This window comes from Clytia hemisphaerica, unplaced genomic scaffold, assembly GCF_902728285.1.
Source record: "Clytia hemisphaerica strain Z4C2 unplaced genomic scaffold, Clytia hemisphaerica genome assembly, whole genome shotgun sequence".
NCBI lineage: Eukaryota > Metazoa > Cnidaria > Hydrozoa > Leptothecata > Clytiidae > Clytia > Clytia hemisphaerica.
This window is the reverse complement of record NW_027103414.1, coordinates 1,796,361-1,811,800: the sequence shown is the minus strand read 5'-3', so window position 1 is coordinate 1,811,800 and position 15,440 is coordinate 1,796,361. Positions and strand designations below refer to the sequence as shown.

Sequence of the window (15,440 nt, the reverse complement as noted above, 5' to 3'; positions counted from 1 at the left end):
TTTCGGACCTGTGCTGTGGTGTTATCGTTCCTTTTCGTTTGAACATTTTCATCATTATTCAGCATGTACATGTATAATAGTATTTGACTACAGTAGTGTAAATATGATAGTTCTACTCCAGCATGCTCAAACTGAGTGACTCAAGGTGTGAAAAACGACTCAATGTGTGAAAAATGACTCAATGTGTGAAAAACGACTCAATGTGTGAAAAACGACTCAATGTGTGAAAAACGACTCAATGTGTGAAAAACGACTCAATGTTTGAAAAACGACTCAATGCGTGAAAAACGACTCAATGTGTGAAAAACGACTCAATGTGTGAAAAACGACTCAATGTGTGAAAAACGACTCAATGCGTGAAAAACGACTCAATGTGTGAGAAAATAATGCTGAAAATGTGTGAAATCAAATATTCCAAACAAGACAAGTGTGAAAAACGACTCAATGTGTGAAAAATAATGCTGAAATTTTGCTCCCACAAACCTAATTTAAGCTATGGGTAAATATTCTGTCTTTTTCATTAACGAGAAAAATGAGCTTCGTTCGAGTTTGCTCTAAGATCTGGAATACTTGGTTCACTACTAGAGGATTTCTTTACTCCCTTGGATTTATATTTTTTACGCTATCTCTCTGTTAAACAATGGCAACACCAAATCAAAAAAGAAGTTTATCCTGTTCAGATGCTCCAAAGAAGAAACGGTGTTTCAAGAGCAGAATTTCAAGGTGGAAGAATGACCGAACCTTAAATTTCAATGTCGAAAACTACTTTGATCAAGAAGAGGAATTCTTTATCATAACTCAAAAACTTAGTGGGCAACATACCAACTCGATCATTTTCTCTCCTGACAAAGCTGATCTTCTCATCGCTAATGTCACTGGTTATCTTTTGGAATGGAAACGAAAGAAGTTCAAAAATGAAATGCAAAACGTGTTTTTTAAGATCATGCGAGAAAAAGTCTTGCAAGTGCGGCGAGAAATGTGTGAAGGATGTTTGGAGGACTACCCAAGTCAACTTCATCACTACTGTCTCACAACAGGAGACTAAGCAATTTGTAGAAGATGCATTTTCGAATCTCCTTAAAGTGGTCGATGAAGAGGAAGCCAACGAAATTTGCAACAAGACGCTACAGATGAATGGTGAAATCAAATATTCCAAACAAGAACTCTTAGTTGATGAACAATGGGTCAGAAATTTGAAACAATTAATTTTAAAATATTTAAATTGTTAAATTATTTTATTACTCATAATATACCGTTACATAAAATTAGAAAATAAATAAATAAAGCTATAAATGAAATAATCAAATTGTTGTCTTTACATCTGTATTGATCTCTTATAGAAAAATGAATGTCATCAATATAATAAATCAGCGTGTTAATATAATCCACGTGTTCGATTTTCTTTTGTTGGGTACAGTTCTTTACACCTTTTGCTTTCTTTGATTGAATTGAGACCAGTCTCTTTTTATCTTTGTAGTGAGCGTGATGGTACATTGAGTACATCTTCGCTTTTAACTTGATAATACTCTCATTCAGCAAAGCCTTAAAAATAACTCATTTTCGTCTTACTTACATTAAGGCAGCTGAGCTTGATGAAAACCTCAAATAACTTCAATAAAATACCTTGAAGACTTTCAAAAAGCGAACGTTCCCAAATTCATTCTTTACAATTAAAAATAAGACGTCATTGTTTTCTTTAATCTGACTTACTGATTCCTTGGTCATTTTTTTATTACAATACTCCGTTTCATTTATATTTATACATTTCTTCTAGCTTTTGTTAGTGCTAACATCCTTGTCCTGTTACTTTTATTCTTAAACAACGTAGCTGAAACTTAAAGCATCATATATATTATCATGATGTTTCAGTAACCCTACCTTACGCTAAATGCTTGACCTCGGGTGAAATGATTGACCCAAAGAATAAAAGAAATAAAATACAAGTATAATCTAATCAGAGAGCAATATATTCAGAGCTTTAATGAAAATACAAGTGTCCATTACAGAGATCGATTCGTTTCATTCTTTCATTTCATCATTTGAAAATTGAATTATTTGTCGATGAATCAAAAACCGACGTTTTTCAATGGCAAAATCCAATGCTTCCTCAAAGTCCATATCTTCTTCGTCTCTAACTCTTTGCAAAGTTTGCATGATGGCTTTATGAGTTATATTCTTTTTCATTGCCCGGAGAAAAAGGATCTTGTATTTATAAATTTCATTAATTGATAAACCAGTCTCTTCGCATTCGTTGAACATGGTCTCCCAGATATTTATCGTCTCTTCATCACCTTGAGATTGTTCACTGTCATCAGAATCTTCATCATTGGACATTGACTCACTGTCTGGATAATCCTCATCTTCTTCCTCTTCAGATTCTTCAGGGTGGGCTTTTGCAACATGGCGATTGTAGTTGGTTTTTGTGGAAAAGGTCTTTTCGCAATCGTCACATTCGTACATCGTCGCCCTTGGTTTTAAACATTATGAAGAAATGGAATCTTTTCTTGCCAATTTATAGGTCAAATGCAAGAGGAATCCGATAAAGGGTTTCTCTTTAGGATCTTGGATTCTTCTTCTTCAATTGAATACGCTCATGTCTTTTTTTTCTTTTCTTTACAATCGATTTTGGGACTAAGCTAGCTTGATCGTATTCTACTTTTCCTAGTCTATTTTATTAATTATTTTGGGATTATTACCTAGTTTTTGTTTGGGATTACCTTATCCCTATTAAAGATTACCTAATCCCTCTTTGGGATTACCTAATCTAAGGCAATCCTTTTTGAGATCACCTAATCCATGTTTAAGATTACCTAATCTTTAATTGGGATTATACTGAATCCATGTTAATATGTTTTGGAGATCACCTAATCCCTGTTTAAGATTACCTAATCCTTCACTTAATCTCTCTTTGGGATTACCTAATCTCTGTTTGGGTTTACCTAATTCAAGCTAATCCTTATCTCAGATCACCTAACCCCTATTATAAGATTTCCTAACCCCTCTTTGTAATTACCTGATTCAAGTAAATCTTTTAGAGATCACCCAATCCCTTTATTACTAGATTACCTAATCCCTCTTTGGGACCAACTAATCCTCATTTGAGATTATATAATCCCTTGGATTTTTCTTCCAATTCACATCAATAACTGAAATCGCTGGGCGGGGAACGCCTCCGGCGTTCCTTTTTAACAAAAAGGAAAACCTTTGGTAAGTGGTGGTACAGGGAACGCCGGAGGCGTTCCCCGCCCAGCGATTTCAGTTATTGATGTGAATTGGAAGAAAAAATCCAAGGGATTATATAATCTCAAATGAGGATTAGTTGGTCCCAAAGAGGGATTAGGTAATCTAGTAATAAAGGGATTGGGTGATCTCTAAAAGATTTACTTGAATCAGGTAATTACAAAGAGGGGTTAGGAAATCTTATAATAGGGGTTAGGTGATCTGAGATAAGGATTAGCTTGAATTAGGTAAACCCAAACAGAGATTAGGTAATCCCAAAGAGAGATTAAGTGAAGGATTAGGTAATCTTAAACAGGGATTAGGTGATCTCCAAAACATATTAACATGGATTCAGTATAATCCCAATTAAAGATTAGGTAATCTTAAACATGGATTAGGTGATCTCAAAAAGGATTGCCTTAGATTAGGTAATCCCAAAGAGGGATTAGGTAATCTTTAATAGGGATAAGGTAATCCCAAACAAAAACTAGGTAATAATCCCAAAATAATTAATAAAATAGACTAGGAAAGTAGAATACGATCAAGCTAGCTTAGTCCCAAAATCGATTGTAAAGAAAAGAAAAAAAAGACATGAGCGTATTCAATTGAAGAAGAAGAATCCAAGATCCTAAAGAGAAACCCTTTATCGGATTCCTCTTGCATTTGACCTATAAATTGGCAAGAAAAGATTCCATTTCTTCATAATGTTTAAAACCAAGGGCGACGATGTACGAATGTGACGATTGCGAAAAGACCTTTTCCACAAAAAGCAACTACAATCGCCATGTTGCAAAAGCCCACCCTGAAGAATCTGAAGAGGAAGAAGATGAGGATTATCCAGACAGTGAGTCAATGTCCAATGATGAAGATTCTGATGACAGTGAACAATCTCAAGGTGATGAAGAGACGATAAATATCTGGGAGACCATGTTCAACGAATGCGAAGAGACTGGTTTATCAATTAATGAAATTTATAAATACAAGATCCTTTTTCTCCGGGCAATGAAAAAGAATATAACTCATAAAGCCATCATGCAAACTTTGCAAAGAGTTAGAGACGAAGAAGATATGGACTTTGAGGAAGCATTGGATTTTGCCATTGAAAAACGTCGGTTTTTGATTCATCGACAAATAATTCAATTTTCAAATGATGAAATGAAAGAATGAAACGAATCGATCTCTGTAATGGACACTTGTATTTTCATTAAAGCTCTGAATATATTGCTCTCTGATTAGATTATACTTGTATTTTATTTCTTTTATTCTTTGGGTCAATCATTTCACCCGAGGTCAAGCATTTAGCGTAAGGTAGGGTTACTGAAACATCATGATAATATATATGATGCTTTAAGTTTCAGCTACGTTGTTTAAGAATAAAAGTAACAGGACAAGGATGTTAGCACTAACAAAAGCTAGAAGAAATGTATAAATATAAATGAAACGGAGTATTGTAATAAAAAAATGACCAAGGAATCAGTAAGTCAGATTAAAGAAAACAATGACGTCTTATTTTTAATTGTAAAGAATGAATTTGGGAACGTTCGCTTTTTGAAAGTCTTCAAGGTATTTTATTGAAGTTATTTGAGGTTTTCGTCAAGCTCAGCTGCCTTAATGTAAGTAAGACGAAAGTGAGTTATTTTTAAGGCTTTGCTGAATGAGAGTATTATCAAGTTAAAAGCGAAGATGTACTCAATGTACCATCACGCTCACTACAAAGATAAAAAGAGACTGGTCTCAATTCAATCAAAGAAAGCAAAAGGTGTAAAGAACTGTACCCAACAAAAGAAAATCGAACACGTGGATTATATTAACACGCTGATTTATTATATTGATGACATTCATTTTTCTATAAGAGATCAATACAGATGTAAAGACAACAATTTGATTATTTCATTTATAGCTTTATTTATTTATTTTCTAATTTTATGTAACGGTATATTATGAGTAATAAAATAATTTAACAATTTAAATATTTTAAAATTAATTGTTTCAAATTTCTGACCCATTGTTCATCAACTAAGAGTTCTTGTTTGGAATATTTGATTTCACCATTCATCTGTAGCGTCTTGTTGCAAATTTCGTTGGCTTCCTCTTCATCGACCACTTTAAGGAGATTCGAAAATGCATCTTCTACAAATTGCTTAGTCTCTGTTGTGAGACAGTAGTGATGAAGTTGACTTGGGTAGTCCTCCAAACATCCTTCACACATTTCTCGCCGCACTTGCAAGACTTTTTCTCGCATGATCTTAAAAAACACGTTTTGCATTTCATTTTTGAACTTCTTTCGTTTCCATTCCAAAAGATAACCAGTGACATTAGCGATGAGAAGATCAGCTTTGTCAGGAGAGAAAATGATCGAGTTGGTATGTTGCCCACTAAGTTTTTGAGTTATGATAAAGAATTCCTCTTCTTGATCAAAGTAGTTTTCGACATTGAAATTTAAGGTTCGGTCATTCTTCCACCTTGAAATTCTGCTCTTGAAACACCGTTTCTTCTTTGGAGCATCTGAACAGGATAAACTTCTTTTTTGATTTGGTGTTGCCATTGTTTAACAGAGAGATAGCGTAAAAAATATAAATCCAAGGGAGTAAAGAAATCCTCTAGTAGTGAACCAAGTATTCCAGATCTTAGAGCAAACTCGAACGAAGCTCATTTTTCTCGTTAATGAAAAAGACAGAATATTTACCCATAGCTTAAATTAGGTTTGTGGGAGCAAAATTTCAGCATTATTTTTCACACATTGAGTCGTTTTTCACACTTGTCTTGTTTGGAATATTTGATTTCACACATTTTCAGCATTATTTTCTCACACATTGAGTCGTTTTTCACGCATTGAGTCGTTTTTCACACATTGAGTCGTTTTTCACACATAGAGTCGTTTTTCACACATTGAGTCGTTTTTCACGCATTGAGTCGTTTTTCAAACATTGAGTCGTTTTTCACACATTGAGTCGTTTTTCACACATTGAGTCGTTTTTCACACATTGAGTCGTTTTTCACACATTGAGTCATTTTTCACACATTGAGTCGTTTTTCACACCTTGAGTCACTCACTTTGAGCATGCTGGAGTAGAACTATCATATTTACACTACTGACTACCGTTGTCAGGTAGATCATTAGACTGCACGCATCCATCCCCTCTGGTATGTTTTAATATAGGCGATGCGTCGGTATCATGTATAAAATACCGTCCGGAAGTTACCCCAATTTTCGGGTAACCTTCTTCAATTTTCTTTAAAATATTTAGAAACCTAATGATTATATTAACCTCTATCCAGGGGGGTCAAGCAGCTAGTGGATTAGTGCATGACACTCATAGCACTTAGCACTATTGGCAAAATACAGTTATTACAAAAACAGGTGGTCTGCTTGGCGAATAACAGCAAATTTTGTGTACTAAATGCCAAAAATCAAGCTTTTCAGGCAAAAAGACCTACCCCGGTGGAGGTCCTATAAATAAACCTTTGTCCGTTCGTCCGTTCGTTCGTTAGTTATTAGCTTTCCTCGTGATTGGCTCGTTAGTTTTTTATGATTTTTTGCACAAAGATGCATAACTATAAAGCCTCGAATGTGACGGAACTCGATTTTCAAAAAAAAAAATTGGGGGGCAAATTTGGGCCAAAAAACGGCTAAAAAACGGGTTTTTTGGACTTTGTGAAAAATTGGGTAGTTAATTTTTTCTGATTTTTTGCATGAAAGTAGGGTACCATCGTAGGTAAAATATGGCTTAAGCAGATTTTTGCAAAAAAATTTTGTTGGCTCAAAAAAGGCATGTTTATCTATAAGAATCACCATTAATAAGCATACATCAATGTTTTTAGTCAAATTACTCAATTTTTTTTATGAGATAGATGTTTTTTCTGCTCAGGAGGGCTTACTTTTAAAGAATATGTGTGTTTCGACATGAAATTTTGGTTGCTTGGCGTGTTTTTATAGAAAAACTGGCCAAATTCAATATTTTTTTATAAGCACATTATCAATTACTTAGGTATTAGCTTTTCTCGAGATTGGCTCTTCATTCTTTACGATTTTTTGAACAAAGATGCATAACTATAAACCCTCGAATGTGACGAGCCTGATTTTCAAAAAAAAAAAATTTTGGGCAAATTTGGGCCAAAAAACGGCTAAAAAATGTTTTTTTTGGACTTGTTATTCTCTGACTTTTTGCATGAAAGTAGGTAAAAGATGGCTCAAGCAGATTTTTGTAAAAAAAAATTTTTCAGCTCAAAAAACGCATATTTATCTATAAGAATCATTATTAATAAGAATACATCAATGTTCTTAAAATTACTGAATTTTTTGATGAGATATATTTTTTTGCTCTCGAAGTCTTGAATATGAAAGAATATTTCAAGAGCATGAAATTTTGGTTTCTAAACGTGTTTTTTTATAAGAAACAAACGACTAATTTTAATAGATCGTCACTATTTGTGTTCTGAATGATTGTTTAATGGTCACGCTTATGTAGATATCAATTAGATATGTGTTAAATGCATGACCAGGTAGGTCCATAAAAGTATCACTTGTTTTTTCAAAATTCAAAAAAAATTTCAAAAAAATAATTTTCAGATTTGTAAGTAAAAAAACTTCGAATTAATTTACTAATATGTTTTCCCCTTAGTAGTCTGGCCGAAATACAATAAAACAGGGGTGAACGTAGAAAAAAATTCCGCGTAAACTTTCTTGGTACCGTTGGAAGCGGATTTTATGTAGATTATCATACTCAGAGCCTCATGATGAGGCCCTTGGGGAAAACTTTTGGTAAAATCAAGTCTGAAGTATACTTCTTTGCCCCAAAATGTATACGTTTTTGAGCAGTGTACTGGTCATCAGCTACACTAAAAACCTATCAAAGCTATTCGGAGTCTTTGAAAGTCAGCGCTATCCCCATGTGCTTTCGCCTTGCACTTGACCCATTTCATATCATGGATGACACTGTTTAATTGCTTGTGGTTTCCAGAAATGTTTGGTAAATCCCCCCCCCCCAATTTTTGAGACAGGGGTATACATTGAGTGTTTTAAAAGGCACCTACCATTGCAAGGATAGCACTTTTCAAGGCATTCTATATCGAAAATGGGTCCTTAGTCTTTTATTTCACCAATTTTTTTCCCCAAGGGCCTCAATGTGAGGCTCTGAGTATGTTAAACCTCGTAAAATTTCGCCTCCAACGATACCAAGAAAGTTTACGCGGAATTTTTTTCAAGGTCAACTTTTATTTCTGCCACACTATAGGCAAATTGTGAAAAATGCATTGTTCAAAAATGCGATTTTGGGTTATTATGGGGGTGGTTTATTGAAATTTGACCTCAAAATCAGTTAGTACTATTGTGTGCTAAGTGAAAGTGGTGGTGCTCTCTTTCAAAATTATGAAAAGTCAGTTAGTACTTATAGTGTTCTGGAGTACCTGCTTGACCCCCTGCTCTAACCAATAAATTTAATGAAATGAAACCCCGTTGGGGGTTCTTTTAATTTGTTTTAATATTTTAAGGGACTGAAAATATGGGTCGGAAATAATGTTCGATCAGAATCTATTTTGGTCGGACATTTCATCGATTGGGTCATAGTCCGTATAAAAAACCCTGGTCTGGAAGCCTTTTGTTTCTTTCTAATGTTGCGAACTTGAACTTGCGTTGAGAAGTTATCCTGTTTTGCTCACTTTTTGATCATGATGTGATTAACTTTTGAGCCAATCCCAAGAGGAGCATTTGGTAACGTGATCAAAAACTGAGCAAATCGATTTTTATAATCGTTATTAACAAAGGAAAAAGTTAACAAAAAGTTACAACAATAGGCTTCCAAACCAGGGTTTTTAATACGGACTATGATTGAGACATAGGACAATGTTTGATGTCCGATGTCCGTTATTTCAGGCCCTGTAATTATGACATGATGCAAGCCTTAAGCCCTTCATAGCGCCTTGGTTTTTGCTTCAACAATTTTGCTTAAACTTTGAATATGAGATAGAATTTTATCTCGCTGTCGTCGAGGAGCGTATCTTGCTTTTTGCTTACAACTGTTCATATACCAATCTTTCATTACTAAGGTTCCGTTTACAATCAATACCTGAAAACAATATATAAAACTTTGATATATTTGCTACCATGCTATTTCATCAAACCATCTTTAGACGTGCAATCACATCCTCGATAGTATATGCAAGTACTATCATTCCCAAAATTACAAATATTAGATTTCGTTATTGATAGAATTTGATATTTATAAAAACACTGAATCAACTATTTTGAACCTAAAGCTTAACCTTTTGGAACACCTATGAAAAATTCCATAAATTCGCTATAACTTGAGTCGATGTGAACACGATCGAAAATATTGATGTTTGTATAACGAATCGAATGGTTCAATTTTCTATCCCATAAATAGCTAATTTTGCAATCAAAATAACATGAGGGAGACAATCGAAAACCTTTGACAGGTTCATAAGTACTGTCAATGTCTTACATCTGCAATTTTCTTATCATATTCAGGAGGTCGTGCTGAGTGCTTTATCTCTTTCTAAACCCACAAAGGTGTTTGGATGAGTTTTTTGCAATAATTTTCTAAAACCTTTCTTGCAAGACAAGAATCAGACAAATGGGTCTATGTCTTGTTTATCATATGTATGTACAGTCGCCTTCTTATCTTATGGACTAGAATAATATTGGCGGGTTTCAGTTCATCCGGTAATTCAGATAGGTCTACCACACAGTTGTTGACAACAAAAAAGTTTGAAGGAAGTGTTTAAGATTCACTTTTTCAGTATGTCGATAAAAGATTTCAGGGATATTGAATCGAGAAATTAAACTTCGAAAATTTTTTTTTAGTTTTAAAGAAGGAGGAAGTCATAATGGCATCTCCCGATTACGAAGAAACACCTGAGGATACACTTGCTGCGCCTGGAATTTTGAAAGCCACCACCAAGCCAACTGGAGACGACCCTTACTTCAATGGTGAACGCAGAACTTGGGTTGATGGAAAAAAACCTGGAAATTTGATCAATGGTATGAGAATCGAATTCATTTTAAACCAAATAATATTTCAATTGGATCTTCTTAATCGACAATCTTTTTTGCTTACTGATAAAGGTTTTATGCTTGGGTGTCCTTAAATTGTGGACTAATAATGTCATGAAAGAACAGAACAAAATCTTTAACCGCCAGGGCCCGGTTGTTCAAAAGTGGATTAGCGCCGATTAGCACAGAACCGTCGGTTTTTCGAAGAAAATTAGGCTTAAATCTGGATTGTTAACCGGTTACTTTTTTCAAAGCGGGCTACACGGCTTTTTGCGCAATGCAATTGGTTCTTTTCGCTTGACGACGGGCCTACACTGCCCAGAGTTGCCTGTCTTTAGGAAAATTCATTGTGACGTCACTTTCTCAAAGGGAAATTAACAATGCGTTGACATAATTTCTCTCATTTTTTTTTTATCTCTTTTTGCTTATTTTTTTCCCCTTTAATTCATACATCATTTTTTCGGGCTGTACTGAAAATATTGCCCTCGGTCAACGCAACAACCTCGCAAGCTCGGTCGTTACTTGACCTCGGGCAATATTTCTCAGTACAGCCCTCACTAACCGGTCATTATTGTATTATTCATGATATGCACCACTGGAGAGTCTTCTGAGAACTTTTAAAATTTTCCACCTAATAAGTCACTTAAACAATAGAAAAAGTGACGTATTGGGTGGAACAAAAACAGAAAAGTTGCATATTTTTGTGGAGTCATTGCAGTGGTGCATATCACGAATTAAATCCCGATTAAATCGACCAAATTTTAATCCTGCTCTGACCCAGGATTAACGAGGATTAAGAAGCTTTTTCCTACAAAAAAAGTGAAGTCACTGCATTGAAGTGAGAAATTGACGTCAAGATTAATATTTTTGAAGACACGGCAAAATATCCACGATTAGTTAATCTGACGTTCGAGCAACGGAAGTTAATCGCCGGGATTACCTAATCGGAATCTAATCGTGATTAGCGCTAATCGGGATTTAATCTAATCGACTTTTGAACAACCGGGCTGGGGTTGAATCCACCAGGCTGGTGAACGTTCGCCAATAACTCAATGAAAAATATCTGAAATACTCTGAAGTTTTTCGGATTTTATGACCTTATTGTGAGTACATCCGCGAGGAATCCAACAATAGTCCCTTAAAATCTCATACTCTTAAAATGTATATAACTCTTGATAGAGTCAGCAAAATCATTTCAAACTTAATTGACATATCTTAGATATTTCTAAGAGGATTTAGAATAAATTTAATAACAATCAGAAATGACGTCAGATTTTACTCATCTTCAGCATAAATTTTAAATCTCAGTTTTTGAGATTTGGTTAAAACCAGAAGATATTACAGTAATACAGAATTGAAGAAAATTTATTTGTTCACTTTCTACTGTTTTATACAGGGTGTCTACTGGACCTTAAAAATGAACCACCTAACCTTGAAAACTATCAATTTTTTGGGAAAAACCTTGAAAACCTTGAAAAATCGTTAAAAACCTTGAAAAGCACTTCTTCCTATTCATCCTTTTTATCATACAATCTTTCAATAGGGCAGTGACGTGAAGTAGTGGTAGTGAAGTAAAAACCTTTCTTTTTAACAATTATTTTGAATTTGTTTTAAAATTCGACCCTTGCAGTGCAATCTCACAGAAACACACCTTTACAGTGCATTTTGGGATGCTGAAAAACCCCACCCTTAAGCGCGGCACATGACGTAAGCCAGATCATATGAGAAATTTGTTGAGTTAACTCAAAAAAAGCTTTAACTTTGAAATAAATCATTTGTGGCTGAAATTTGATGAGTATTCAGAGGTTCTTCATGGGTCAAAGAGCCACCAAAAAAACCGCAGGCGATTCTTTTTTTAAATATAAAATTGGATTGTTTTATCTGAAAGATCATGAAAAGTAGATAACGAAAGGGTTTACTAGAAACGTATTTTTTATAAGCATACAAAAATTCGAAAACAGGCTCAGACATGCTAAGGTCTAAAAATACATATAAGGATGGTTATATCTCAAGCAAAAATTTTAGGGAAATTCCGAAAATCCGTAAATTCCTATCCTCATCTACCATCACTGCCCTGACATATTCAGGGAACACTTTAGAGTTCTCAGAATGCCGAAGATGGTTCGATATCTGTCAAAGTGTAAAGAAAACCCACACATACAGATCAATACTTGAATTACAATTCAATTCACCTCTCTCAAACTAAAGATGCGGCCGGTGACCGGTAAATACCGGTCATTTTGTAGTTTCTACCGGTCATTCTGAAGCTCAGTTTTTCATTTTGTCCGGTTAAAATTTTAGATTAGAGGCTTCTTAACAGCGATTCTAATTAAAAGAGGAGCAGTTTTTAAATCAAAATAGGTGTTTAGCCAATCTAAAGGTCATTACAGACCACAAAATTTTCTGATATGGTTCCGCCAGACCCCCTGCTCGTCACACTCGAAAGATTACCGGCCAACTGAAATTTCCCTATTTGCAGCACTGGGTTATATCATCTCTATTCCGAAGAGCAAAATATATAGTGAGGGATGAGAAAGATTTGATAGAGGAAAATGAATGAATTGACGATGTATGGATGGGAAAAGGATTACGATAAAAGAGCAATATTGAGGGTTAAACAGCAAGTAGAAAGAGGTAAGCAAAATAGAGAAAATGCCGCAGAAGAAAACGAGCCGACTAGATTCAAGTTACCTTATATTTCAGGAAATGATCAAAAAGACACTTCCATCTCATAACATACAGTGTACTTTCCATTCCACTGAGACATTGAGAAGACAATTATCGAAACCTAAAGACACAGACAGTACCTTTGGACAAAAGGAACAATGTCATATACAAAATCCCTTGTAAAAACTGTAATGCTACACATATCGGTGAGTCTAAGAGATCTTTCGGTGTCAGATACAAAGAAGATAATAGAGCTGTTCGAAATGATGATACAGATATAAAAACGAAATAGCTGATTATTGCTGGGAGAATGACCATTAAATGAATTGGGACGAAAGGAAAGTGATAGATAATGAGGCTCATATCAAGGACAAAAAGATAAAAGAGACGATACATTCCTTAAAGGATGAGAATCACATTAATAGCATTCCATACACTTTACCCAATATTTCGTTTCCTAACATCCAGACAGAGAGTAATGTAAAGCTTGGTCCTCACTTGTTGAAAAAATCGCGTCTAATCACTAGACGCCCGCGTCTAACATTAGACGCGCGCGTCGAGTCCTTAGGCGCGTGCGTCTAGAAATTATGTCTTTGTTGTCCTCACTACCATGAACTTTTTAGAATTAAAGGATTAAAATATGGGAAATGTGAATAAGTGAAGTTATGAGTTTGAGCTTCTCTTCAGTTTATGTTTTCTTATTGAGTGATGGAAAGAAGATGGATAGCAGTGATGATGGAAGCTACTTTGATAATTGTGAAGATTTGCTCCTTCTACTTTTGTTACGAAAAAGACAAAATAGGAGAAAAGCGCGTCGCAGGCGGTTTTGGGTACGAGATATTTTTCAAGAAAGACCAATCCATGGAACGTTTAATACTCTTGTTTCAAACATTGCTAAAAGACAGTGAAATGTTTCTTCGGTATCAAAGAATGACTCCATCTTGTTTTGAACATCTTCTCTCACTAATTCAACATCGTATCAGCAAGAAAACCACTCAATGCGTCAGCCAATATCAGTTAGAGAACGTCTCTTTGTAACATTAAAGTTTCTGGCCACTGGAGAAAGCCAACAATCCCTGTCTCTGAAAAAACCTTTCAGAGACATCATACCAGATGTCTCTGAAAAAACTTTCCCCTGTTTGATTCAAAATTGCGAAAAAGTGAAAAAGTACATTAGCTTGACTTTTTCGAAATCGTTTAGAGGAAGGTTTAACTAAAATTTTGGTATATCAAACTTTAAAATTGCTTCATTAGATCAAAAGTTATGACAAAAAGAGTAAAAAATATTTTTCAAAAAGAGCGAAAAAAGTACGAAAAAGATATGAAAAGATACCAGAATTTACAACTTTGGGGACATTTAATTCTGTTTACATTGCGGTGCCTTTGAACGTTAGACGCGCGGAACAAAATTTTTTGTTCCACGCGTCTAACAAATTTTGTCAAAGTCCAGGCGTCTAACACTAGACGCCCGCGTCTAACACTAGACGCTCGCGTCTAACGAGTGTACTCACTAGAGGTTCTAAACACTTAGTCGCGCGCGTCTTATGTTAGACGCGGGCGTCTAGTGATTAGACGCGATTTTTTCAACAAGTGAGGACCAAGCTTAAATGAGTAATTTCATAAATTCAAGGGATAATTTTCCTTACACCTCTGGTAACATAGGGACCCGGGGGTGCACTGAAAACGACCATACTTTTGGCCCAAAAATTGAATTTCAAAACTGGACCTTTACAGTGCAAAAATAAGCTACGAAATTTGGCACCCTTACAGTGCATCATTCTCTTCATCTGACCTTTTCAATAGAACATCTCCCTTTCAAATAGGTAATTTTTAAGACATACAGATGGGAATTATATACATGTCCAGCGGTCAGTAGAATTAAATGTAAATGAGAGCTGGGACCTGTTCCTAAAGCAAATGATCGAGCTCCGAAACCTTTATGTGCCAACAATAACAACAAAGACTTGTCAAATAAGATCAAAAAAGGCAAATGCCCATTAAATCCAAACACTTGTTACCTAATTAATGAGAAACGAAAAGCACATAGAAAATGGATCAACTCTCTACATGATGAAGACACTGAAAGATATAGAAGAGAGTATGTAATAAGCCGTAATATTGCCAAAAGAGCTCTGACTCGATCCAAAAGAGAATTCGAGAAAAAGATCAGCGTGACAGCGAACAGTCCAAAACGAACCCAAAAAGATTCTGGAAATACATACGTTGTAACCTTAAGGCAAGATCTGGAATCCAACCTCTGCTTGAGAATCCAAATGACGAAATTGAAACTATAAGGAAAGAACTAAAAAAAGTTAAATCCGAATAAATCCCTTGGCCCAGATGAGCTTTACCCAAGAATGCTCGGGGAGCTTGCTGAATACATCGCAGAACCGATTTTCCTGATAATGACAAAATCTTTCAACGAGAGTTGTCTTCCGAAGGACTGGAAGCTTGTAAACGTATCACCTGTCTATAAAAAAGGAAACAAAAATATAGCAGAAAATTATCGTCCAATTAGTTTAACATCATAGTTTGCTGAATA

At 35.1% G+C, this 15,440-nt stretch overlaps 1 protein-coding gene across 2 annotated transcripts in view; it reads left to right on the top strand.

Moving 5' to 3' along the window:
* Positions 1-15,440, top strand: part of LOC136797566 (uncharacterized) — a 36,791-nt gene that overhangs the window by 18,105 nt on the left and 3,246 nt on the right. For both annotated transcript variants that reach the window (XM_067054153.1, XM_067054152.1), the window contains one exon: positions 10,043-10,219. In XM_067054153.1, the coding sequence (XP_066910254.1) occupies positions 10,043-10,219 (177 nt within the window). The remainder of the gene's footprint in view (positions 1-10,042; positions 10,220-15,440) is intronic.